Source organism: Delphinapterus leucas, chromosome 15 (genome assembly GCF_059928025.1).
Source record: "Delphinapterus leucas isolate spDelLeu-1000000601 "Yukka" chromosome 15, BTC_Dleu_Yukka2, whole genome shotgun sequence".
In the NCBI taxonomy this organism is placed as follows: Eukaryota; Metazoa; Chordata; class Mammalia; order Artiodactyla; family Monodontidae; genus Delphinapterus; species Delphinapterus leucas.
Genome location: NC_143143.1, coordinates 67,772,351 through 67,799,723, shown reverse-complemented (window position 1 = coordinate 67,799,723; position 27,373 = coordinate 67,772,351). Strand labels below are relative to the sequence as shown.

Here is a 27,373-nt window from a genome sequence, read left to right as displayed (position 1 = left end):
GGTGGACTAACACCATGTGCTCAGCCTGGCTCAGGGCTCCTTGAGCCCACTCACTGCCTGGGAAAAGGAAGAGATATTATGTAGCTAAGGAGGCAAGCAGCAGACTTGGGCTAGAGACAAGGAACTTAGCACAGGGTTTCCAGCTTCTCCCCAGATTCTGCCAACCCACTAATAGGCTCATTGGATAGAAGGGATGCTGTGGCTTTTTTTTTTTTTTTGGCCACTGCACGTCTTGCGGGATCCTAGCTCCCTGACCAGGGATGGAACCCAGGCCCTCGGCAGTGACCTTTCAGTCCTCATCTTCATTGACCTGTTGTTGAGCTTCCTTTCTTCAGCTTCCCTTAGTCTGCCTTACTTACTGGTGTCCTTAGACATCCTCTCTTTATACATCCCCCTTTAGAGTGGAGCCTTCATTAGAACTGTTTCTCAGTCCTGGTCTCGCTCTTCTTTGAAAAGCTTCTAGGTATGCTTCTTCTACTCCAAGCTCTGAGATTTAGAGACAAAAGATACCCACATCCCCATTCCTGGTCCAAATCAGATGCTATTTGTCCAGAGAAAGGAAACAAATTTTTGTCCTTTCCTGCTTCTTACAACCTGTCCTTCTTCAACCCCAGAACATCATTGTCTTTATTCTTCCCCTACCTCTCTGACTATTCTTTATCAGACTTGAATTCTCCTCTTCCTTATCCTCCTTTGCCTGAGCTTGAAATATTGCTGTTCCCCAAGGTCCTTGGCCCAGTGCTTTTCTTATTTTCATCCATTCTCCTGGTTGGCCTCAGTTGGGCTGTATCCCGCAGGCCTGCAAGCCTTGTAAATGCCCAGCCTTGAGACTAAAGAAAGAGCACAGAGACAGCAACAGAGACAACAATGTTTTATTGGATAGGGGACCTTACACATCTGAAGCAAAAGGTCCTGGAGTGATACCCCACCCCTTGTATGACAGACAGCAGGTAGGACATGGCAGCAATCTTCACTACTCGGGGGCGGGGGGTGAGGGCAGAGAGAAGGAGGCTACAATTTTTTTTAATTTAATTTTTATTTTATATTGGGGTATAGTTGATTTACATTGTTGTGTTAGTTTTGGGTGTACAGCAAAGTTGTTCAGTTAGACATATACATATATCCATTCTTTTTCAGACTCTTTTCCCATATAGTTTGTTACAGAATATTGAGTAGAGTTCCCTGTGCTATACAGTAGGTCTTTGTTGACTATCTATTTTATATATATTAGTATATATTAGTAGGGTATATATTTTTATCCCAAACTCCTAATTTATCCCTCCCAGCTACCTTTCATCTTTGAAGTTTGTTTTCAAAGTCTGTGAGTCTGTTTCTGTTTTGTAAATAAGTTCATTTGTATCATCTTTCTGGATTCCACATATAAGTGATATCATATGATATTTGTCTTTGTCTGACTTACTTCACTTAGTATGATCATCTCTAGGTCCATGTTGCTGCAAAGGGCATTATTTCATTCTTTTTTATGGCTGAGTAATATTCCATTGTATATATGTACCACATCTTCTTTATCCATTCCTCTGTTGATGGACATTTATGTTGCTTCCATATCTTGGCTGTTGTAAATAGTGCTGCTATGAACATTTGGGTGCATGTATCTTTGTGAATTATGTTTTTCTCTGGATATATGCCCAAAAGAGGGATTGCAGAATCATATGGCAGCTCTATTTTTAGTTTTTTTAAGGAATCTCCATACTGTTCTCCGTAGTGACTGTATCAGTTTACATTCCCACCAACACTGTAGGAGGGTTCTTTTTTCTCCACACCCTCTCCAGCATTTATTTTTTGTAGACTTTTTGATGATGGTCATTCTGACTGGTGTGAGGTGATACCTCATTGTACTTTTGATTTACATTTCTCTAGTAATTAGTGATGCTGAGCATTTTTTCTTGAATGTTTTGCCCATCCATATGTCTTCCTTAGAGAAATGTCCTTTTAGATCTTCTGCCCACTTTTTGATGGGATTGTTTATTTTTTTTTTATATTGAGCTGCATGAGTTGTTTGTATATTTTGGAGATTAATCCCTTGTTGATCACTTCATTTGAAAATATTTTCTCCCATTCTGTGGGTTGTCTTTTTGTTTGTTTATGGTTTCCTTTGCTATGCAAAAGCTTTTAAGTTTAATTACATCCCATTTGTGTATTTTTGTTTTTATTTTCATTACTCTAGGAAGTGGATTAAAAAAATATTGCTGCAATTTATCTAAAGAGTTTTCTGCCTATGGTTTCCTTTAAGAGTTTTATAGAATCTGGTCTTACATTTAGGTCTGTAATCCATTTTGAGTTTACTTTTGTGTATGGTGTTAGAGAATGTTCTAATTTCATTCTTGTACACATAGCTGTTCAGTTTTCCCAGCACCACTTATTGAAGAGACTGTCTTTTCTCCATTGTATATGCTTGCCTCCATTGGTGTAGATTAATTGACCACAGATGCAAGGGTTTATTTCTGAGCTTTCTATCCTGTTCCCTCGAGCTATACTTCTGTTTTTGTGCCAGTACCATACCATTTTGATTACCGTAGCTTTGTAGTATAGTTTGAAGTCAAGGAGCCTGATTCCTCCAGCTCCATTTTTCTTTCTCCGGATTGCTTTAGCTATTTGGGGTCTTTTGTGTTTCCATACAAATTAAAAAAATTTTGTTCTAGTTCTGTGAAAAATGTCACGGGTAATTTGATAGGAATTGCATTGAATCTGTACATTGCCTTGGATAGTATAGTCATTTTGACAACATTCGTTCTCCCAATCCAAGGACATGGTATATCTTTCCATTTGTTTGTGTCATCTTCGATTTCTTTCATCAGCATCTTATAGTTTTCAGAGCACAGGTCTTTTGCCTCCTTAGGTAGGTTTATTCCTAGGTATTTTATTATTTTTGATGCAGTGATAAATGGGATTGTTTCCTTAAAGAGGCTACCATTTATAGGGGGAAATTAACATCAGGTTGGCTTATCAGTTACCAGGGAAACTAGCGGCTGGGGCAGGGAGCAAGCACATAGGTAGTTACTGATTAAGCCCTATGATTAGGGTACAGGTGAAGCAAGGACTGGTCAAGCAGGGGATGTACAGAGAGCAAAAGAACAGCCATCTTGAATGGCATGACCATACAACCTCATAATTTCCTGTGACTCCAAAGCTATTTATGTGTTGATGATCTTTTTGAAAAGAAATTACTTATTTGCTTATTCATTTAGTTGTTTGTTGAACAAAATGTATTAAGTACATTCTGCATATCAGATCCTGTGTTAGATAGTGGAGATACAATAGGGAGCCCAACAGCGACTATGCCCGCTCTTGTGGAGCTTACTGTGCTTAAAGTTTGTTGCCATAGACCCATTTATCCCTCCCTCTTTTCTTCCTTTCACCTATTGATCCATCCACTGATCCACCTTTTCATCTGTTCATCCCCTGACCCATTCTTCTGTCTATCCATCTTTCCTTCATCCACTGATCCATCTATTAGTCAATGGCTTATCTACACAACCATTGGCCTTCAAAGCACATACCCACTGACCCACATCCATCTACTTGTTCATCCGTCAATCCATTGACCTAACTTTCTCTATATTAGTGATCCCAAACCAGTGGCACATCAGGAACCTAAAAATCTGAATCTAGGTGTGAAGGCAGGGAACAGGAATCTCCGAAAACCTCCCTATTTGATTCTATTCACCTTGCCTGGCACCTGTCTAAGGATGTATATTTGGGAATCACTGTCCGAGATTAAAAGCACTGTGAATACAGGAGCTGTCTTAGTTTAGCTTTCTTGGAAAGCAGACACTGCGACAAGGACTCAGGTGTAGTTAATCATTTGGAAGGCGATCCCAGAAAGGACAAGTGAGGTAGTAGGGAAAGGGAGACAGGGAAGGGGAGGGGAAGCCAAATAAAAGGTGCTTTGATGAGCTTGTGGACACACGAGTTTCAATCCTGCTGGGAACCATCTGAGATACCTTGTGGAATAGACCACAAATAATCCCAATATAGAACAGGAGCCATTCATTTATTGCCAATTGACTGGGTGTTTGGGAGCTTTTAACTCCCCAGCAATTTCAAGTTGTTCTTCCAAGGTATTCTAGAAAGCCCTTGGGCAGAGGAGAGAGAGACAGATGGAGAGAGGCACTTTGTCATGGTTTGCTGTCAGGTTCCTGAGAAGTGTCCACAACTTCTGGTGAACTCAGATGCACCTAAGGACATAGGATAAGGCATTGACCCCTACCACAGAGGCCATGTCTATCTTGTTTATTGCTGCATCCCTAGGGGCTAGAACAGTCCTTAGTCCAGTGGCCTATAGTAGATGCTCAACAAATATTTGATAAATAAATCCTGTACACCTACCAGAACTTGTGCCAGGTACTGGGTAACAATTCCTTTAATTGTGCTCTCCGTTCGGACTGTACTTTCCTCTCCCATCTAGAGTCTGTACCATTCCCTCTGCATCCTCAATCTCTCTGCCCTGTTTTCACCCCATCTGCAGAAGGTTGCTGGGAGCTGCTGAAAGCTCATATGGCTGGGCCCTCAGCACTGCTGGATCATCCTGCTGGGTGTCCCTGGCCAGAGGACCCTCCTCGCCTGGCCCCTCCTGGACCCCATAACTGGCAGAGGTGGCACCCACAGCATCTCTGTAGCATCAGCTGTAGCCAGACTCTTGAAAAGTCTCAATCCAAACTTCCAGGGAGTAGAACTCATTTCCCAAGGCCAACCTCACACCCAGAGCTGGGACTAGTGTGAGAAAGTGAAGCGTTTGTTTAGAGAGCAAAATATAAAAGGATGCCCAAAAATTCAATAATCAAGATCATATTTTATGCAGTCTTTTTAAAAATCAAAATTCAAAAGTAAACCATGTGTTCAAAATAGCACGATGAACAGATAATAAAATTTAAAGACAGGATTGTATTGCTGTTATTTCCTTTTGCCTCAGACTCCATATGGCCGAGCATTGTGCCACTACTGGTCCTGTGCTTATCTGAATGTCACGCTTACCGACCCTGCCTGCCTAAGTATTTGGGAGGGAAATATACTGAGGTCTTCAATTCTTCAAATTTACATTAAAAAATGGATTATTGAATGGATTGATGGATAGATACAGGATAGGTAATCCAGCACCATAAAATGTTAATTGTTCAAGTTAAGCTGTGGAATTCTTTCACCTTTTCTGTATGTTTGAACTTTTTTTTTTTTTCGTAATTTTGGAGAAGAAAAAATAAAGAGCAGTGGGAAGGACCCCCGAGGCTGGCTCCCCGGGGTCAAAGCAGCTCCACCCCCTTAACCCCTAGGTGTCCAGTGAGGACGTACCAGTCCAGCCAGCCTGCTCCTCCTTGACCTAAGCCTGTCTCTGGCCCTGCGTTTGAGATCCCTGCTCCCCACCAATGGAAAGGCCTGGATCCTCTCCACTTCCTGACTGGTGCCCGTGGAGTCCGGTTGACTCCCTCCTTCCCTCCAAGGCCCCTAAGTGGGGAACATATTAGTCCCTGGGGTAGGGTTTGTCATTTAACAAAACATGTCCTATGATATAGCATCCTTCTATGTTTTGGGGGGGAAAAAACCCATCGAAATGTCACTTGAAATATGGAGGACTTGGAAGTAAAGCACTAGAGATAAGCAATCATTATCAACTGGGCGGGGAGGTGAGAGTGAGGGGTGGCAGGGAGGGAAGAAGCATTTAGAAACCTAAAGGTGGAGGGCTTCCCTGGTGGCGCAGTGGTTTAAAATCTGCCTGCCAACGCAGGGGACACGGGTTCGAGCCCTGGTCCGGGAAGAGCAACTAGGCCCGTGAGCCACAATTACTGAGCCTTTGCGTCTGGAGCCTGTGCTCTGCAGCAAGAGAGGTCGCGATAGTGAGAGGCCCGCGCCCCACGATGAAGATTGGCCCCCACTTGCCGCAACTAGAGAAAGCCCTCGCACAGAAACGAAGACCCAACACAGCCATAAATAAATAAAATAAAATAAAAATTTAGAAAAACAAAGAAATCTAAAATTGGAGAACCTTCTCTCACCGCTGGGGAGCGAGGCAGGGCTGGCTCGGGACAGGGCGGTGGCTTCCTCCGGGGTCTTGGTGGTTCCCAAAGCACAGAACTGGGTCAGGGTCCGAAGGGCGTAGAGCCAGGATTCGTCGTAAGAACCGTTGGGAATTGAGGGAACCCTGGTGGGGGGGGAGGGGAAGGGTCTGGTCCTGAGGTGGATTCCCTTCCTCCTCAATTCCTTCACTGAATGAACCTTGCCGGCCCTATCTGCCTCCCTCGAATTCGGATTGCGAACCCACGGCGGACCCGAGGAGAGCTCAGGAGTTCTTTTCAACTTCTAGCCAAGCACTTTGGTGTTGGGGGTAGGAGTCGGAGATGCAGAGATGGGTCGCATCTTCTCCTGCCGTCTATTTCTCCCGTCGGCCTGAATGCAAGTCTGGGGATGGGTGTATTGCCCACGAGGGGGCAGGGTTTCCCTTGGGGCTCCTAGGAGCTTGGCTCTCCCGCCTCTGCCTTTCTGGGCCCGCGCAGGGTGACGGGTGGGGGACCCGGACTCCAGGGAGCTGAGCACAAAGCCGAGAGCTAAGAGGCAGTGCAGCGGCTCCAGGCGAGTCCGCGGAGATGGCAGCCGCTGTCCAGGGCCTGCCTGGTGTCTCATTTGTCCTTTTAAAGACGGGAAGGACGGAGCTGGTGCAGCGTGACGCTCCCTCCTTCCCTTCCACTGCAGAAGTCAGTGCTTTTTCTGAAGGTTACAGACCGAGCTCCGACTCAGATCGTACCCGAGGGTGGGTGGACCTGCGGAGGAGCAGCGGAGGCGGGGCAAGGGCGATGAACAGTCAGTTCTCCCGGCCTGGGAGGCATCAGAGGGCGTAGAGGGACGGGAAACAGAATCCTCTGGTCAGCTCTGGATCCTGACTCGCGACAACAGAGACAAAGGGGCATCAGGTGGGTGACAGCGGACATCTTAAATGGCCCGTTCAAATCGTCAGAGCCGCAGGCGGCCGAGGGGACCAAATTTTATCCCCCTTGCGCTTCCACACTTGTTGGATGGCTGCAGAAGCAGGCGGTGTGAGGTCACCTCTGTCGCAGGCACGCGCTCAGGGATGCTCTGCACACACAGGCAAGCACATGCATTCATCAAAGCTCTCACAAGACACAGATACAGCCTCCCACCCCCAACCCCGCACATCTTCGTGTAGGCGCTCTCTCTCACACAAGCACACACTGACCCACGCCGTGGCAGCGGGCAGGGAGAAATGGCCACTGTGCGTAGGCATTCTCCCCGCTCTTTCCTATGCTACCATTGCACCTGGAGAAATCGTTCCAAACGAGGCCTCTGCCTTGGTGGGAGAGATCAAGAACCTCCCATCGTGGCTTCTCTCCCGCTGAGAATGGCCTAGCCTTCCTGAGCTCCCAGATTCCATCTGGAGAGTCTGACCATGATCCATACCAATGCACCCAGGACTGGCGCCCCTGGAAGCAACAGGAGGGCTGCCCTTGCAGTAGGATCTGCATAAAAAAGGACAGGGTCCTCTGGGTAATTTAAGCAAACACATTCTCAAACAGGCTGCTCAAGAAAAGGGGAGGCTGGGACATAAACGGCTCTGCCTGGTGAATCTAAACAGCCAGATCTCTTCACTGTGGCTATGTAAACCCCACCTTGGACTTGAGGGGGGTTCTCCAGGGTGAGAGGTGCCTGGGATGCTAGGTTGGCAAACCCTGGGAAATACACAACGGCCCTGCTGACTTCCTTTGTAGCTCTCTTCACAGCTGGCAGTCATACTGTGGATTTCAGAGTCCCAATCTATTGCCTGTCTCTCCTCTGCTAGACTGTAAGCTCCAGGAGGGCAGGGCTGAGTTTGGCAGCCTGCACGGTCCCAGACTTGGTGGGCTGTCTATAAATATTTGTTGAACAACTCTGTAGGGCTTTTGTACATAAGCAAAACTTTTTCTTCCTCTTTATTTTAGGATTGGAGTTCGAGAGTGTCCACCAAATTCTCAGATGGATCCAACCCCCGGGGAAAGGTTTGGGGGTGGGGGGAAGCCTAGTCCTGGCGGCTGGGGAGCCAAGGCCACACCGAAACCGTGGGCGCACCACCACGTGCTCCTTTGCCTGAGTCCCCCAAGTACTCAGAAAGCCTCCCCTTGGTGCTGAGCACCCCTCACTCTCCCCGGAGCTCTCCAGGGACTCTTTAACTACAGCTGCTTCTCCTTCCCCACTTGCTTCACGGGGTGGGCCAGGGCTGGTTCCCTCGCCACCCAGCGCCAGGATTCCCGCGGGTGCGAAAATGCAGAACTGAGACAGGGCCGCGAGTGCCTTTGTTTCTTCTTTATTTGCGGATATAATTATGCACCGCACTCTAAATTAGAGAAAGATTTTTTTCTGATACACATTTCATCTTATTCACCACGAGCACACCACACGCACAGTAGAGCAGCTCCACAACCTGATAAATTGCACAAGATGAGTCTGGATTCCTGAGAACCGGCAAGCAAGCCGGCCCCGCCGGGGCTTCTCGCTTCCCCGCTTCGGCGAAGGAAATCGCCCACCCGAAACGGATTTCCCGGCCAGCCTTTCCCGCTGAAGGGTTGAAATGTCTCCGGAATGGGAATCGTTCTTGCTGGAAATGGCTAGACTCTGCAGATTCCAAGCACTGATGGCTGTGAAATGTGCCCACAAGGTCAAGTTTCTGCGCCTGCGAGTTGCGCCCCCTCTCCCTCCCTTCCCCCCCCCTCGGTGACAGGGACCAAAGTGTCGGGGCCCCTCCTGGAAGGACAGAAAACCCTGCCCACAGATGCGCCGCCGCCTCCCCCGAAACCAGGGTGTTGTGGAAAAGAAAGGACAACAGAAACGCAGACGCAATGGATTGTGGATCCCTATCCCCTCCCGCCCCCAACCCCCAAAATCAGAAACGGGGAGCCAGAGATGTTTAAAGCTTGGCTTCCCAAGCGCGGCTGCAGGGCGCACGGGTTTGTTGGGGGAGGGGTGGGTGGGCAGCGGGGAGAGCGCGGGAGGGTGGCCGGGGCTGGCCCTAGCGCCCTAGTCCTCCGCGTTGGTTCGGTAGGCCTCAATGAGGCCCTCCAGCGAGTGCACGAAGCCGGACACGCTGCAGATGCCGCCGATGACGAAGATGGCGACGTCGAAGAAGACCTGGTGCCACAGCAGCTTGCGCCAGAGCAGGCGCAGGTGGAAGAGGCTGGGCAGCAGGAAGCAGAGGCCGGCGCCCGTGAGGCTGCCGGTGAGGCCCATAAGCAACGCGAAGTGCGGCACGTAGATGGCCATGAGCAGCGTGAAGACGACCAGCGCGCAGCGCAGCGTCAGGCCCCACGACTTGAGGCGCCCGTCGCCGCCGTAGCAGGCGGGAAAGAAGGCGCGGCTGCCTTCCTGGAAGAGCGACTTCTCCAGCACCTCGACAGCAGCGAAGAAGGGCAATGGGTAGGACAACAGGGCCTTGGCCACCAGGAAGATGTTGACCACGGCGCGGATGGAACCGGGCAGGTTATCCGTGATGACCTCCTTGGTCTCATCGGCCCAGGTGAGGTAGGCGACGAGCGCGAAGAGGCCTTTGAGCACGCAGGCGGCGATGTGCGTCCAGTTCATCATGCAGTGGAACTCGCTGGGCTGCTGCATGTTGCCCTCCAGCGAAGGCAGGAAGATCTGCGACGTGTAGCTGAACACGATGATGCCAATGGAGATGGGAAACTTCTTGACGTCGATATAGAACTTGACCTTCTCCCAGGCCCAATCGCGCGCCCTCGATAAGCAGTAGGCAATGACCAGAATGTTGATGACGAAGTGGGCCAAAGTGCACAGCAGGCTGAACCTGGACACGGCCTTGAGGTTCTTAAGGAAGGCGCAGGGCAGCAGCGCCGCCGTGGCGATGATGGACCAGGACTTCTGCGACACGGGCAGCCCTGGGAAGCTGTTGTACATGAGGTTGCCGCTCACCACCACGTACAGGATGCAAGTCATCACCAGCTCGATGATCTGCGCCACGTTCACTACGCGGCCGCCCAGCGTGGGGAAGCGCGGAGCGCAGCAAGCGTTGGCGATGGCCACATACGAGTCCCGCACGCGTACCACCTCGCCGTCCTCGTTCTCCTCGTACAGGCATGCGATGAGGATCTTGCCAGTGTAGCAGCACACCACGGCGGCGAAGATGATGAGGAACAATCCCAGGTAGCCGCCGTGCAGGATGGCGTAGGGCAGGCCCAGCACGAACATGCCCTGCGGAACGAAAAGACAACCAGACCCGGGAGCTCAGTGGATGCTGTATCGGAATACGGCGTCTGGGGGAGTGACTTAAGGGTGTAGCCGGAAGGGGGCGCTAAGTGTGAACTGGGCCTAAGCTACTGGGAGGAGAGGGTAAGGATAGGCTGGAGTGGAGGTGTAGAGCGGTCTAATGGGGAGCCCGGGTATTGAGTCAGAGGTGGAGAAGGGGGTGTTTAAGGATGGGACTGAGAAGGAGAGGTGTGCTTAATGGCTGGGAGGTAGGGAGGGGGCTGAGTAAGGGGTCAAGCCGCAAAGAGGGAAGGGGTACGAGGAGATACCTGGGGGTGGTTCGGAAAAAGATGAGAAGGGGCTGGAGGGGGTTGACCGGAAAAGGACGAGGAGAAAGGTAGAGAGCTGGGCCTGAGCCGCTAGGAAAAGGGGATGCAGAGTCTAAGGTGGGGCTGGAATGGGGTGCAAGGAAGCCAATGAGGGGAACGCAGGTGCCTAAGGGTCGAAATGGAGAGGGAAACCGTTGAAAGCAGCAGCGGGAGAGAAAGGAGACGGGGTAGGGAGGAAGGGGGGCTGAGCGTGGGGCAAGCGGCAGGGAGGCAAGACCAGTGGGAACGTGGGGTTTGCTGGCGAAGGGCTTTGGGTGGGGTGAGGCCAGAGGCGTGGGGACGGGGAGACAGGGTTGGACAGCCTTAGGGCCAGGCCGAAACTGGGGCGGAGAGACCGATCCCTAAGGAAGGGGACTAAGTGGTAGAGGCGAACAGGATTAGGGGCCTACGGGGAAAGCGCAAGCGCTTTGTGAACGGCGAACCCAAGCGGGAGGCAATACCCAGAACCTGTGGGAACGGGCGGGCAGAGCTGTGGAAGAAGGGTTCAGAATCCACATAGGGAAGCAAAGCTAACGAAATCCAGGGTTACCGAGGCTTGCAGGCCTCCAGCCTTCCACCCTGGCCTCCATCAAGACCTACGGAACGGGGCCTTTAAAGATGCCCCAGGTGAAGGCGGGGGCGGCAACCGAAGCTGGTGCGTGCCCCCGGTCCCTGGTTGCGCTTGGCCGTCCGGCCCGGCCCTGGAGCGGAAGGCGCCTCGGGTCGGGTCACTTACTGAGCAGGGCCCCGAAGAGCCCCGCGGAGCCCGGGTCCCGGGACAACCCCATCTCGGCCTCCAGCTCCCGGGAAACCCACGTTCTGCGCCCCAACGACCTGTGCGCTCCGGGGACGCCGAGGGTGGGAGATGGGAGGCAAGCCGCAGGGCCCGGGGACGCGTGGGGCGGAGGCCCTCTCTGCCCCTCGAGCTGCGGCCTGCTCGCCTTCTCCAGCTCCCGGGGTCGTTGTGCAGGTTCCAAACCCGCTCCCGGTGGAGTCCGGCGCCGCCTGGTGGGGACTGAGGGTTGAGAGTAGGGGTGACGGGGTGGCGGGCCTGGAGACCAGAGGCGGTTCAGAGCATCTGGAGGCGGCTTCTCCAGGGTCACACGCAGAGGAGCTTTTTGCGGTGTAGCCGGGATTTCGAGCGAGAGGGGTGTCTGTGCGCAGGTAGCGCTGAGGTACCAGGGACCATATTGTGCTTGTGTGGTCATACGTATGTGTGTGTGTGTGTGCATGTTTTTGTATACCTGTTTGTCCCCGACAGGGCTGCACCTGAGAGCGGGTGGATCCTGTATGCGTGAGTTTGTGCATGTGTGCATGTGTTATGTTCAGATGGGTTTATGTGTGTGCCCTCGGTATGTACGGGTATGTGTTTCTGTGTGGGGGAGGTGTAGGGGTGTATGAAGGTGCATTTGAGGATAATTCTGTGGTCTATATATAGATGTATGTTGTGTGCACCTGTGACCGGCGTTTCTTCGGGGGAGGGGGGCTGTGGGCATGTGTGCCTGCCTATGTGCATGCGCGCTGTCTATGCGTGTGTGTCTTGTGTGTCGGGGGAGGAGACTCCCAGCTCAGATCTTTCCCCCTCTCCTTTTATGCCGAAAATGCAGCTGTGAATCCATTCCGGAGTCCCAGGCCATACTGTTCCCTCCAATCCTGATTTTCTTTCTCCCTCACCCCTCCCCACTCCCCCTCCTCCTGTTTTCCTCGCTTCGGCAGGGTCTCCGGGAAAGCGTCTCTAACCGAACCTCAGCCTAGCTGTCCGGCGGCCGGGGATGAGGGAGGGGGCCGGATGGGGAGTGGGGAGACACCACCTGGGGACGTAGATCCCCGCGCAGGGCTGGAAGGGATGGGGGCAGGCGAGATTCCTGGTACAGGAAGGGGTCTTGAGGCTGAGATCTCCAGGGGACTCTACTGCGAGTAGAGCCTGGTGCGCAGATCTGGGGGGGGTGGGGCGGGGAGAGAGGCAGAGCTGGGAATCCCGCGCTCACCTGGATAGCGTTGGTCACGTTCCAGCCCGCCTCCCACGCCGTGATCTTGGGCTTGTCGTGGCCCCCGAACTCGCCACCAGCTCCCAGGGACTGGTCCTTGGAGCCCGAGGGCGGCAGGGGCGCGCCGCCGCCTCGCTGGTAATGGATGTCTCCCTCGACGGGCGGTTCAGCGCCCTCGTCCCCGCAGGGCTCGCCCTCGGTTTTCAGGATGTCCATCTGCAGGCCCTGACGGTGCTCAAAGTCGAGGTCGTCGCAGTGCGCGAAGCCCACCGCCTCCTCGTCGGTGGCCGCCTGAAAACCCATCCTGGCGAACATGCCGCTCACCTTGGCCTGGGACTTGTTGGATACGGACGTGGCCACGTTGGACAGCTTGCTGCGGAGCAGGGTGGCCATGGCGGCAGCGGGGCCCGAGAAAAGGACGGAAGGGTCTGGGGACGCGGGGGACGCACGGCAAGGCGGTGAGGGCCACGGGGGCGCGAGACCGCTATCTTCGCTCGCTTTCCCCGCGGCGCCCCGGGGCGCTCTGGCTCATGACCCCCTCGGCTGGCGTCTGAGGCTCGCTCAAGGCCGACCCGGAGGGCGGGCAGCGGGGCTGGCGGAGCGGCGGTGGCGAGTGCACTGCGGAGCTGCAGCGGGGCGCGGGCTGGGCTGCGGAGGGCGGCGGTGGCGGCGGCGGCGGCGTCAGAGCATCTACGCGAAGCTGGCGCGGCGCCCCCAACCGCGCGCAGCCCAAAGCGCTCCCGCCCCTCAGAATCTGGCGGGGGCGGAGGGGCTGGAGAGGGAGAAACTCCAGGAGGTAAGAGGAGTGAGGAGAGGGCAAGGAGAAGAGAAAGGGGGCACCAAGGGACTCCGGAGAACCGAGATGCGGACAGGAGAAGGGCGCCCACGGAAGGGAGCAGGAGGGAGCGCGTGAAGGAGGGGTGTGGAGGGCGGGGTGGGGGCCGGAGTGCTGCATTTCTGGAGGAGGTGCTAAACTCCGATCCTGGCCCTTCCCACCTCGCCGCCGCAGGGAGGGAGGGGGCCTGAGCGGGCAGATCCTCTTGGTCCCCTGTCCCTGGCTACCCCCTCCAGAGTTCGCGAGCCTTTCAGCCCCAGATCCTCTGGCCAAGGACTGGCCTAGACGCCTGGAAAGGCAGCAGGACAGTTACCTGTCTCCGGCGGCCCAGGCCGTCTGGGCATCGCTCTGTCTCCCTGGCACCCATCACCAGCACTTCAACCTGGTCGCGAGCCCCCCTTGAAGGCAGAAGTGATCGGCAGAAGTGGAGGAACGCTCTCAAGAAGGCTTAGCCCCGGCCTCGGTCACTGGGGCTGTCTCCTCCCGTCCAGGGACGACGAGATGGAAGTGATTCTGCGGGTTGTTCGCCACCAACCGTTCTCCAAACGTGTGCATAATGAGGGCGAGAGGTTGGCTGTTCGCTTTCTTTTCCTTTGGGGGTCTGGAAGGAGGAAGGACTGAAGGCACCTGTCAACAGCCTCGAGGCGGGTCTGCGAGTGCCCGCGCCGCGGAGGGGCGCAGCTGGTGCCTGGCACAGAGGAAGGAAGGGCTTGCGGCGGGCCCAGGGTGGGGAGGCGCGCTGTGCGCCCCGGCCCTGCTAGCCCGGCGGCTGCCGGGGGCTGTGCAAACCTAGGCTGTTTCTGTTGAGTGGGTTGCGTGTAGCTTGAGAGCAGGAGAAAGACCCAGAGACAAAGACCGACACTGTACCAGGTATTGCTACGGGCTGGAGCTGAGCGGACTCCGAGGGTGAGATTTGGTAACCATGTTTATTCTGTAAGTGCATAGTTCTGCGCGCATTTGAGCCTGTGTGTGCGCAGAGCTTGTGTGCTGGGTTGTATGTGTATATGTATTCCTGAATGGGTTGCTTGCGGTTTTGCCTGTAGGAGTCCTTTTGTAGTTGTGTCTCTGTGCGGGTCCGCGGCTCGGTGTGTTCCCAGCTGGGCTCCTGCCCCGGGCTCTTAGGCACTAAACAGCAGTGTCAGCGACCTGGCCGTCCCAGCCTAGGTACAGGAGGACTAGTGGTTGTGACTGGGGGCGGGATGGGGAGAATCTGAAGGAAACGAAAAGAAAGGGGCTCCCAGTGACCCCCTTCCCAAGACCCAGTCTCTCTGAGAACCCCAGTCTCCTCCTCCCCTGCTGTATTTCTAGATTAGCTCAGGTCAGCGCACAAGTAGGACGGCCTGAGGGCTTTGACCATCGCGTTGGAGCTGCCAGGAGAAGACAGGCTTCCCCTCTACCTCCTAACCCTCCCTGCCCACACCACCAGCACCTCACGGTCTCTGAGAATCTCCTCTCCGGATACGGAACCTCCACCACATTGGGTAGAGATGCTAGTAATCACTCCCAGGTACCCCCCTTAAATTCCCCCAAGAGCCTGCCTGGCAGAAAACAGAAACCCTCTGCCCTAGCGTGAAGCATTCCCCACCACCACTATGACAAGAAAACCTCTCCATAGAGCCTTCTCCCAGACACGGACCCTCCAAATCATGATAGGACTCAGAACAAAGACAGGACAGAGATCCTTCCCCCAAACACAGAGATTCACTCCTCCAAAGAGGCTTTGAAAAAACAAAACAAAAAAAAATTAACTGATCTCCCAGCCCAGAGATTTGCCCTAGAGACAGACCCTCCCCACCACAAACCCCAGGTGCTAGGGAGAGAGAGCCTTTTCCCTACAGATTTCTATAGACAAAGATCTCTATCTCCTAATTCTCATCCCTCCCCTTCTATTCTTGGTGAAATTCTTTAGTTGCACAGGAGATAATCTGGGCAGAGACAAGAGTTCCCTAGGGCTCCCTTCCACCCCGTACATACCCAGACCTGAAGATGGTCATTGATGCCTTCTTTGACAAGTGAATCAATAACACATATGTATCAGTTGGTCATTGCCAATTTGTGTGTGGATTTTATGAGGGTCCGGGGTGCTTATCCTGTCTTTCCTTCTCCCTACTGATGTTCACTGTTGTAGGACCCAAGGTGGGCTGTGAAGTTCTTGCAGTATTGAGAAATGAGGTCATTCATTCACTCATTTATTCATTCATTCAGCAAAATTTCTCAAAGCTTATTCTGTGTGTGACTCTCTTTTGGCTGAAGATGGCACAAGCACGGTCCCTGTTTCTGCTTCTCACCCCAATTCTTGGGACTGCAGGTGGGGACCCCAGAGAGCACTCAGGCCAGTCACCCTCTCTGCAATGCTTAAACCATCCCTAAAACATCCCAACAGAGCCTCACTTTCATTCTCATTGTACAGAGAAGCAAACCCAGGCCCAGCGGGAAGGTGTCCTGCGCAAGGTCATGCAGAGTCCAGGGCAGAGCTGGGCTAGGACGAAGGAACCCTGATGCTCCTCCAGTGCGCCTTCCCCTCCATGACCTCATCTTGGAAAATCCTGCCCCATCACGTACTAGCTGTGTGACATTGGGCGACTCACTTAACATGTCCCAGCTTCCATTTCCTCATCACTAAAATGTGAAAATAACAACAGACCCCTGGAGTTCTTGAGGGGATTCAACGAGATTGGGTATATAAAATTCTTGGCATGTGCTAAGGGTCCCAATACATGGTAGCAATTATTTTATTATCATTGTTGTTGTCGCTATAACCCAATGGCCATTTCTCATTGTTTGGGGGAAAGTGAGTGTACGAGAAAAAGCCTGTGATTGGGGCTGAGAGTCGAAGTGAGTTGAATGCACACCCTCTGGCTTTGCCACACCTCTCTGTCCTCACCCCTTCCAGTCCTGGACTGACCTGAAGGGAAAAGAATAAAGGGCAGGAGGAACGCAGAGGGCAGGGGGCCTGGCAGGCAGCCCCAGGAGACGACCAGGACCACCTGTCTATCTGGTATTAAGCTGGGCTGTGCTCTAGTGAAGCCATCGACTTCTGAATTCTCCTCCTTGCTCCTCTAGGGGCACCCTCAGGAGAGGAATTTGCAGCTGCTTGACCCCCTGAGTTGAAACACAACATGCGCATACACACATCCACTCACACACAGCTAATGACAAGCCAGTTGACAGATGCACAAAGAAATGAGGACCAACACACAGATTCAAGTATATTAGCAGATTCACACAGCCTAACAGAGCAACACACATAGGTCAGAGACAGGCCAGCACATACACACTGACAGACACCCAGACACAGGAACACACACACACACACACACACACACACAGATTCACAGTGAGACCAATCATCAGGCACCCACAAAAGCAAGAATACCCCTATGTGATCACGAAAGGGAAAAGAGGAGAGAACAAAGAGAGGAAAGGGGCAGAGGAGACATAAAAAGGAACGTGCTAGAAGAGGCAGCAGGGAGACAGAGCAGGACGTGCTAGACAGAGACAGCAGCTGGGGGGCACAAAAGAGACAGAGTTGCCACAGCCTTCCACTTGGCCGATGTCAGAACCCAGATCTGTGACTAAGATAATGTGGATGGCGGGTGAGGAGGCAGGAGCTGCCCCTGCTGCCTGTCCTGGGTGTGGGGATGGGGGTTCTCCTCCCAGAACCACACAAAGTCCCACCCTCTTGGGGGACCTGGGCTGCCTGAGAGGGAGCAGTGAAGGACTCCCAGGACTCCTGCCAAGTCCCATGAAGCTAAACCTGTATTCTGGATTGGTCCTGCCACCTGGACCAGGGTTGGGGGGCGGCGGGTGTCCCTCTTCCAAATGAGATTATTCTCTCTATTTTTGATGCCTTCAGTAGCCAAAGGGTTAAACACCTGGCTAGCAGAGATGGAGGACACTTTGGGGGAATAAATAGGGTTAAATAGAACTGGGCTTATCTCCCAGAGCAGGCAGCACCATGGGGGTGGGGCATGGAGCCCTTGAATTAATGGCCTGGAAAGCCAACATCATGAGCATCGTTTCGGGGCTGAATGATCACAGACAGACCCCCCTCCTCTTCCTTTTCCAGAGCATATTCTGTCCGTGAGCCTTTTCCTGCTATGGGGACAGGCGCTGGCTCTATAAATCACCCTTCCCCATCAAGCTAGTGCATTGGCTTGAGAAAGTCATGCCCATCTTGCCTCAAACCAGAACCCAATTTCCTGATGCTGAGTCCATGGGCACAAGGGGGGAGAGGGGGCAGCAATCCGTGCCCAGAACAAAGACCCTGATTCTTCTCCCTTTGGTGAGACAAATCAGGGGGCACCATGGATGGTGAAGATGCTGCCTCTGCTAGCTCAGGGTGAAACATATTAAAATATATTAATGACTTTGTAAATATTAGCAGTTTTCCTTGCTGAAATAGAGAGCATGCCGTCTCTGGAGGCATGCAGGCCAAGGCTGGATGTCCTCTCAGAGATCATGTGGAGTTCTGCCTCAGGGCAAGGGAGGCTGGATTTCACGAGTTCTGGGCTTCTAGGTCATGTCTTCGTGTGCATGGCTCTGAGAAGAGACCAGGGAGCAGGGGACACTGGGGACCCAGGCCTGGCCCTTGGCAGTCTTTGAAACCAGAGGAAGCTGCCTGGAACTGAAGCAAGAGCCCTGGACTGAACCCTTAGACCAAGGGTTCCTGCCTTTATGAGAACACAGCCTCCTATTACACTGGGAAGCAGGGAGAATGACGACCTCATTCCGCACTGGGTCCCTAGCACACAGTAGACACTGAATAAACATTTGTGGGTTGGATTAAATCCATATCACAAAACCATTTCCCCCCATGAACTTTTAGTGTAATTGGTTGAGGAAACACACATAGGCAATGGCCAAAATTTAGCTCTGAATTCTGAGTTCTGTAGCTCTTCTAAACTGATTCATCTTTAATGCTCACATTACCTTCAACATAGTAGGAAGCCGGTCATACATACATGTGTGAGATGTGATTTTTGTTCAGAGAGGGCTTGGGGTACACACCCAGATTCAAAGACTCCTTGCAAGACCTCTCAGCAACCGTTAGGAATCTGTGGGTCACCAGTTATAACTGGGAGAGATAGCTGTGGTGGAGGCTCTGACTCCAGCGAGCCCTGCTGCAAGGCCCCTGAACTCCAGGAGTGCAAAGGTGCTGTGGGTCTGACCTCCTGGACCTTCAAACCTGTTGGTACAGAGCTAACCTTTATTGAGTGCTCTTTGTGTGCCAGGCATTGGTGAAAGCACTCTGGGGATTGCCTCCTTAAATTCCCACAATCCTTAGGTTAGGCTACTGTCACCTTCAGAGGCTTAGGCAGGGACTGGGAGAGATGGTGCTGGATGGGCACAAGCGGGGAAAAGGGGAAGGTTGGAAGGATTATGCAAGGTGAGAGATGTTAGATTTGGAGGGCCAGGGGAACTGGAGGTGATCCTTGCTTAGAAGGGTTAAGGGCTAGCCTCTGCTGGTCAAAACATTGCCTCACCAGATAGCCTGCCTTCCTGAGTGATATGGATCAAATTGTGTCCACTCAAAATTCACTATGTTGAAGCCCTAACCCCTAATGTGACTATTTGGAGATAGGCCCTCTATGGAAGTAACTAAGGTTAAATGAGGTCATAAGGGAGGGGCCCTGATCCAATAGGATTAGTGTCCTGATAAGAGGCACCAGATCTTGCTTGCTGTCTCTGCCATGTGAGTACACAGTGAGAAGGTGGCCATTTATAGACCAGGAAGAGAGTCCTCACCAGCAATCAACCCTGCCATGTCTTAATCTGGGACTTCTAGCATCCAGTACTGGAGAAAATAAATGCCTGTTGTGTAAGCCACCCAGTCTGTTGTATTTTGTTATGTTGCTTAAGCTAAGACACTGAGTGATCTGCCAGCCCCTGACCAGCACTACCTCAGTGGCCTAAGATTTTTCTAGGTCACAACCTCTTTGAACATCTAAAGAGGCTGAAGATCCTCCTTCCACAAACACACACAAAATGTCACACAGAGTTTCAAATCTTCTATTGTCCACTCATGATAACTCTATGGCTTCCAGTCTAAGGGCTAACTCTAGAAGTTTCTTTCTCTTCCAATTCTGCTGAGAGCTGGAGTCAGGTGAGATATCAATCAGGTGAGATATCAACATTAATATTTAACAAATGCTTATTCTATGCCAGGTTCTAGGGTAAGTGCTTTGTCTGTGTTCTCTCACTATTGCCTTAGAGCATCTCTCTGAGCTTGTGTTGGTTTCATGTCCATTAGGGATGAGGACGCTGGCATACAGAGAAGTTAAGTAACTTGTCCAAGATCTCACAGCTAGGAAGCGGAGGATCCAGGATTCAAACCCAGGATCAGAGCTGACCTTATAAGCTCCACACTCTAAGTGAGTCTGCCAAGAAGAGCTTAGGCCTTGGACTCCAGGGAGGGGCTGAAGTCCAGATCTGGCTCCCATTGGCGAAACAGATCTCCATGTCTTCTCTTGGGCATGCTTCCTGCACTGAGAGGTATATATGTCTACTCTGGTCACCCTCATCTTCCTCCCTACCACACAGGCAACTCCTCTGGGACAGGAGGTGGGGAGGCACGGGGGCAGGCATACAGTAGGTGCTCAGAAAAGCTTGTGGATTTCACTAACGTCTGGGTGGCCTTTGAAGGTCAGGCCCTGTATCCTGGGCTTTCCAGCCTCAAGAGCACATGGCTCTTCCCCATGGGATGGCTTAGCCTAGCACAGCTGATAAAGGCTCCTGGGACATTGACTGTTTCTTAACTTGGGGTGTATGAACCCTCGCCCAGAACTGGTTAATTTTATGTCGTATCATTTTATATCTAAAGTATCTACCAGCAAATTCTAGATCCCCTGGATGACCAGATACTGCTTTAATTGTTGTGGGTCTTATGACAAAAGAACAGAGGGGGGCTAAATGCTGACGTGTACAACACAACACTCACTGTGCAAGTGGAGATTTAATTTCAGCGACACATCATCCATCACATTAAATTAATCGTGTCGTTTTGAAAGTTCTGATTTGGTAGCTTTGTTTGTATCATGTGGGTACATTGTGTTTGCTTTTCCAGTTGTATAAAGCTAAAAGGATATGGATTTATACTTAGCTTTATGTTTGTACATATTTCAGTAAAATCATAATAAAGATAATTTGTCAGTTGTAGGGAGGGGGCTGTGATTTTTTCCCGTTTGAAAAGTGGCTCGTGTATTAGTCAAGTGTGAGAAGCACGCGTTTAATTCATTCTGACCAAGTAGAAAATAAGCTTCACACATTGGTGCCCCCCCCACACAGCCCCTGCCACCTGCATGGGTCCCCATCCTCCGTCCGGCTCCCCCACTGCTGCCTTGGAGGGGAAATATGACAGCGTAATGAACAGTTGTACGACGTGCTATAAAAAGGCAATTAAGGGAACTATTGGACTGGGACAAGCCAGTGTGACCTGGTTAATAGCTCTGAGCAGAGCTGGGCCGTGGGGAGGGGGAGGGGAAAGGGGGAAGGGGGCTTGCTGCTTTACAGTGAGGGGCTGAGCTGATCCGCCGCCCACTGCCTGCTAGGTACTGAGGGCACCTGGGCTGACCTCATGACTAACGGGTCCAGGGACAGCCTGAGAGGGATGTTGGTTCAGAGCTTGTCTCCAGAGTCTACTCTGCCACTCCTGGTTGAGTGACCCGGGCCGGTGACTCAGGGTCTCTTAGTTTTAGTTTACTCATCTGTTAAATGGGAATAAAAATGATTGTCCTAGACTGATGTCCTGTCAGTGGGAGGAAGGAGTGTGTCATTCATTATTTAACTGGTCAGTGCTCGGAGCTGCCGAGGGAGTCCAAAGGAAGATGTGGAAGAGGCTTTTACTTTGTGTTTAAGTAGGATCTTCGATACAACACAGTCTGTGTGTGTGTGTGTGTGTGTGTGTATTGTGATCAGCTCACCCAGGCTCTCCACCCTACACGGGATGTGAGTTCTTTGATTGGATCTCCTGGAGTCACCCATGTGGTCATGCATCGTGTGGTCACTCCGCCCCTTTGGACCCTCTCTCATGTCCTCAGCCCCTCACATGCCCCTATTTGTAACCATCTTTGGCATATATCAACCTTTAGGATGGAGACAGAAACACTTCCTGCCCCATCCAAGCACATCCTTGACCCTACTTCACTGTGTTGGTGGAAGGATTAATGAGACAGCACGTGAAAAGTAGGTAGCAAAGCACCCGGCACATAGTACGTGCTCAATAAAAGCAAGCTATTCTCATAAATCAACTATATTTCAATGAGAATTAAAAAGAAAACCTTATCTTAAAAAAAGCGAGCTATTCTTGTGGTCACAATAAGAAAAGCTCTGGGTTTATATTTAACACCTAGTGCAGTGCCTGATACATAGTAGGTGCTGAATAAATGTTTGTCGACTGAATTAATGAATAAAACCCCACTTGGTTCCATTATCTACTATCTATGATTGTACACTAACCCCTCTCTGAGCCTCAGTTACTCATTAGTCAAATAGGGATGTGATGCTGCCCCCTGGTCAGAGATGCCTTGCAAACTGTAAAGTCCTGCCCACTGTTGGAACTGGTTCTATTCACCCCCACACCCACCCCCACTCATCTGTGCCTGGCACCTGGATTTCTGAGAGCCCGGGGGCTCAGCCCCCCAGCACGCGCATTTATCCTAAAATAGGAAACAAGCACACACATTGGCTGCATGGCCCCCTCCCCCTTCCCACAGTCTCAGATGGAAGTGAAGCTGACAGCCAGCCAGCGACAAAGGAGCAATCAGGAATCATTATGGCTTATTTAGGGTGGGTTTGGTGATTGGCTGAGAAGCCCCGGCTCGCTCCTCACTCAAGAGGAAGAGGGTCTGAGTAAGGCAGCTGGAAACAAGTCCCTCGGCTACTTCTCTCCAGCACCCAGCCCCAAGGGGGGCTGTGAGAGGCAGGTGGGTCTCAGAAAGAGACCCTGTCCTCCAGGGAGGTGGTGGCACTCCAGGCCTATGCACTGACATCCCCAGCCACTGAAGACTAATCTGTGGGCCTCATGCTGACTTGGTAGAGTTCTGAAGCCAAGTCTGGCCATCTCTATCATCCAACTGCACTCACGATGAAGTGCAAACCCCCTCCCCTGCCCTCGCAGCTTATAAGACCCCGTGTGTCCTGACCCCCGCCTGCCTCAACAGCTTCCTGTCCAGCAGTAAAACTGGATCTTTGTTTTCAGAGAGTGACCTTCTTCCTACCCCCACTCCCACTTACTCTCATTTCTGTGGCTGAGAACCCACACTGAAAGGCAGGCAGGGCCACCTTCAAATAGAATTCCCACCACTTTGTAACTGTGTGGTCAGGAGACTCACTCTCCCTGACAGAACCTCAGTATCCTCATCTGTCAATGAGGATAATCAGATCTCCCTCCCAGGGTGGCAGAGAGGATTACATTAAAGGCGATAAAGCAGCTAAAATATCTCACATGGGGACTTCCCTGGTGGTCCAGTTGTAAAGAATCCACCTTACAATGCAGGGGACGCTGGTTTGATCCCTGGTCTGGGAACTACGATCCCACATGCTGCAGGGAAACTAAGCCTGTGCGCACCACGCCTACTGAGCTCGTGCACCTCAAGTAGAGAGCCCGCATGCAGCAACTACAGAGCCCACATGTTCTGGAACCTGCACGCCACAACTAGAGAGAAACCCGCGCACCGCAACTAAGACCCAATGCAGCCAAAAATAAAAATAAATAAATAAAAATAAAATACCTCACATGTAATACACCCTTCATGAATATTAGCTTGTATTATTATGCATTCTTAGGTCACTGCTTAGATGTCACCTCCTCCAGGAAGCCATCTTTGATTTCCCAAGTCTGGGGTTTGCCCCTCCTAAGTATTCCGACCACCCTCTGTGCTTTGCTCTGTCTTGCGGCAGGTACAGACAGGTGTGGCCTGTGTCTTACTCGTCCTTGTGTTCTGGAGCTCAGCACAGAGCCTGCCACGGAGGAGGCTCTCCATGGGCCTCTGGACAAACCACTGTCCTGACAGCCAGGACCAGGTGGGGATGCCAAGAACACCTGACCCCCAAGCCCTGAGCCAGGGGAAGGTGGGGCTGAGTCTGCAAGCCGCCAGTCTATGCTTCAGTGGGACCTGTCACCTCATCCCAGCCCCTGGACCATTATCCAGACTGTACTCCCTGCTGGGATGCCTTTCACCCTCCTCTTGGCCTCCAAAGCCTGTCTTGCCCAAGGGACTTTCCAGGACCACTGACCACAAAGTACTGCATAGAAAATAGAATTTGCCTGTCTGCCGCACACAGATGGATTGCCTCTCAGGGTGTGTATTTGAGCTAGGTCTGTGCTCTTTTAATAATAGTAATAGCAGCTACCACTTATCGAAGCCTTGCTTTTTCCATCTAATGTGCTAAATGTATTATCTCATTAAATGTAGCATCTCATTAAATGTAGTATCTTATTTATCCTCAACCTCAGCCACTAGCTTAGTCTAAAGGGGCAGTACTGGAAGGATGCTGGGGTCTCAGGTAATTATGGGAGGACAGGAAGCAGCATGGCCTCAGGGGATCTGGGACCAGGGACCCCCACACACACACACCCGTTCCTTACTTCTGTTTCCTTAACATGTCACCTTTGCTTTCCTCTGCTGCAAACTGACTGTTTCCATGTCGAGGGAACATGACTGCCAATAGCTCCCAAGCCTCCTATGTCATAGCTGTCATCACCAGAGGGAGACTAGCTGTCTGACAGCTCAAGTCGAGTGTCTGCCCTGCTGGTAGGGTTGTGGCAAGGATTAAATGAGATCATGTGCATTAAAGTCTCGTGCCTTGTAGTAAACGCTCAGTAAATGGCGGCTGTGATTAGCAGTGGTGTTATTGTTATTATTATTACCAGCTTTGATCATATACAGCTTAGGAGGATGTGACACTCATAGGCGGGGATGTGAGGTTGGAACCCATGAGATTTGGGTTCTGTCCATCCTTGGAACAGACCCTGTTCTGAAAAGGGTATTTGCTCACACCAGAGACCATGCCCCAGACGCAGCCTGTCGCCTCACCAGGGGGATGACCAGGCCCTAGGGCAGGGCTCAAAGGGCGGGGCTCTCTCCGAGCCTGCTGGAGGTCTCCCTCTGACCTTGATCCTGGCAGCTACAGACCAAAACTGGGGCTGTCCTCTTAGGGACTCACAGCCTGGGCTACTTTGTCTGTTAAATGAAGGTCGCCGAAAGGCAAGGAGGCCTCCTCCATGCAAAGATGTAAAAGCTAAGTGAATGTGCTCACCAAAGGGCCTCCTATAGAGGGTGTCCCTCAATGTCAGAAATTCACAAGCCATAGGCCTGCTTGAGGCAGGAGGTCCTGTCTGTGGGTCTCTGGGTCTAGATCCCATAGTCAGGGAGAAATCCTTGTACCTCAACAGCACCCAAGGCCCTCAGAGTGGGGCCAGTCAGATCCAGCCCTGGCCTCCTCTCTCTGACTCCAGAATCAACTCTGCCCTCAGGTGCAGGTGCTGCAGGCTATCCCCCATCCCACCCTCCCACCCTCCCCTTTCCCCCACCAACATCCCACCACCACTCTGTTCTCCCAGCCGGGCCTTCAGTGTTCAATGCTGGGTAAAAGCATTGGTGCAACCTCCATATTGGCCTATTATAAATGTAACCCTGATTTCAGGGGATGCTCCCTGACCCTGGAGATTGGAGAGGGTGCCCACCTGATTCCACGGCTGGCAGAAGTTTCTCTCCAAGATATTGGATCTTTCGATGTTTCTCAGCAGGTGGGTCTGGGGGGAGGGGCAATGAGGCAAGGATGACGAGGTTTCCTTCTTTTTGCTCCTTGGCCTCTGGTATTTATGCTTTTCTCCTCTTCCCCTCTCTCCCCCTCCTCCAGGATGGCCTCTGATTCCCCCCAAGAGTTCTTTCCTGCCATACGTAGCTACTACCATCAAGTTGGGTGCAGAGGCTACAACAAGAGAGATGTGGAATTTAGGGAAACAATTCTGGAAAGCTCAGGGCTCCTGGGAACTCACCTAATGCTTTCTGGTCCAAGATCAATAGGTGAGGAGATCTCCAAGCCCTTAATTAAGCTAAGTCCTTGAGAAGATGAGCTGTAACTAGGTATTAACTAAGCATTCTTTTCCCTCCAAACAAGGGGGTGACTTATTCAGCATTTTCTTGGAGCAGATATTTCCTCTTTCTGTTGTTTTTCTCTCCTTTCTTTTCTTTTTCTTTTTTTTTTTTTTTGTGGTACGCGGGCCTCTCACTGTTGTGGCCTCTCCCGTTGCGGAGCACAGGCTCCGGACGCACAGGCTCAGCGGCCATGGCTCACGGGCGCAGCCGCTCCGCGGCACGTGGGATCTTCCCAGATCAGGGCACGAACCCTGATCCCCTGCATCGGCAGGCGGACTCTCAACCACTGCGCCACCAGGGAAGCCCTCTCCTTTCTTGATTTACTTTTTGTTTTACATGGTTGCGAAAAAATATATATAAAATGTATATAGTGAAAAGTCTCCCTCTGAGTTCTATTTCCTATCCACCTACCTTGTGATTCTCCCCAGGTGCTGTTACTGGCTTCTTTCCATTTGCCTATACAACAAATACAAATATACAAACAAGTACAAATATATATTCTTATTGTCCTTTTCCTTTTTTAGTCACACAAAAGGTGGCACATTGTACACCCTGTTAGGCTTTTTGGGTTAATTTTTTGCCGAATTTATCTTTGGAGATCTTTCACATCAGAATATAGAAATTACTCAGCATTCTAAAGGAGCTGAGAATAGCATTCTCTAATTATTTTTCCTTCCTTTTTTATATTCTACCGCTTCCCCCCAAATAGATGTGCCATTCATTCATTCATCCGTTCACCAATTGCCTGCTCTGTGCAGGGTGCTGGGGCAGCAGAAATGAATTAGCCCAGGCCCCCTTCCTCTGGGCTCAGAGGCTGGTGGGTGCCAAGTCACCCCCAGCAAGCTGTGAGTGGGGAGGGGGCAGTCCCGCGTTTCCTCTAGTCGTGAGTGACTTGTCTTTTGTAGGCCACTGGTCTGGACTGGGTTGTTCTTTCTTACCTTTACTAAATCTCTGGCAGGGGTGTGTGTGTCTGAGTTTTAAATTTATTTATTTATTTATTTTTGGCTGCGTTGGGTCTTCACTGCTGCGCGTGGGCTTTCTCTAGTTGCAGTGAGCAGGGGCTACTCTTTGTTGTGGTGCTTGGGCTTCTCATTGCGGTGGCTTCTCTTGTTGTGGAGCACGGGCTCTAGGCGCGCGGGCTTCACGGCGCAGGCTCAGTAGTTGTGGTGCACCGGCTTATCTGCTCCGCGGCATGTGGGATCTTCCCGGACCAGGGATCGAACCCGTGTCCCCTGCATTGGCAGACAGATTCTTAACCACTGCGCCACCAGGGAAGTCCCTGCCTGAGTGTTAGAAAAGCAAATTCATCATCTGCATTTACACGGCTCCTCTGGAAACAAACAAAAATTCCCATAATGTTCTTAACACAAAGCACAGAAAGTAATGCCCGACTGTGGTGTTGGCAGGTGAGGGATACAGGAGGCAGAGTGCGGAGATTCAGAATGTGCCTGAAATTTTGTGAATGGACAGTTCCTTAGTTCCTTGTGGTGCTTGTCATGTGCCTGGGGTGCAAATAGTATGTATTATGATCCACTTTATGTCTCTGGTGCATTTACTATTTTAAAGTTATTATAGAACAAGGGTATAATAGCAGCTACCTTCTAAAGTCAGATGGCTGCCATTTATTAAATGCTTCACATGGCACACTGTCCTAGCAACACTGTGAGGTGAATATGACCATCATAGCCGCATCATAGATGAGGAAACTGAGGAACAGAGAAGTTAAGTAACTTCCCTGGACCGAATGAGTAGTAAGGGACATAAGTGGGTCTGTACTCCAACCACTACATTATCCCATTCCCTGAGAGCCCATTTCACTTCTCTGGGCCTCACCTTTTCTCATCTGTAAAACAGGGATAAAAAATTACATCAAAGGACTGACCT

At 51.5% G+C, this 27,373-nt stretch overlaps 1 protein-coding gene across 1 annotated transcript; it reads right to left on the bottom strand.

Moving 5' to 3' along the window:
* Positions 1 to 8,902: 8,902 nt before the first annotated feature.
* Positions 8,903 to 13,054, bottom strand: SLC32A1 (solute carrier family 32 member 1). Its single transcript, XM_022592419.3, has 2 exons — positions 12,554 to 13,054; positions 8,903 to 10,203 (listed from the first exon to the last, which is right to left on the bottom strand). Exons 1-2 carry the CDS (start codon positions 12,944 to 12,946, stop codon positions 9,016 to 9,018), a joined length of 1,581 nt encoding a protein of 526 aa, XP_022448127.1. The 5' UTR covers positions 12,947 to 13,054; the 3' UTR covers positions 8,903 to 9,015.
* Positions 13,055 to 27,373: the final 14,319 nt, after the last annotated feature.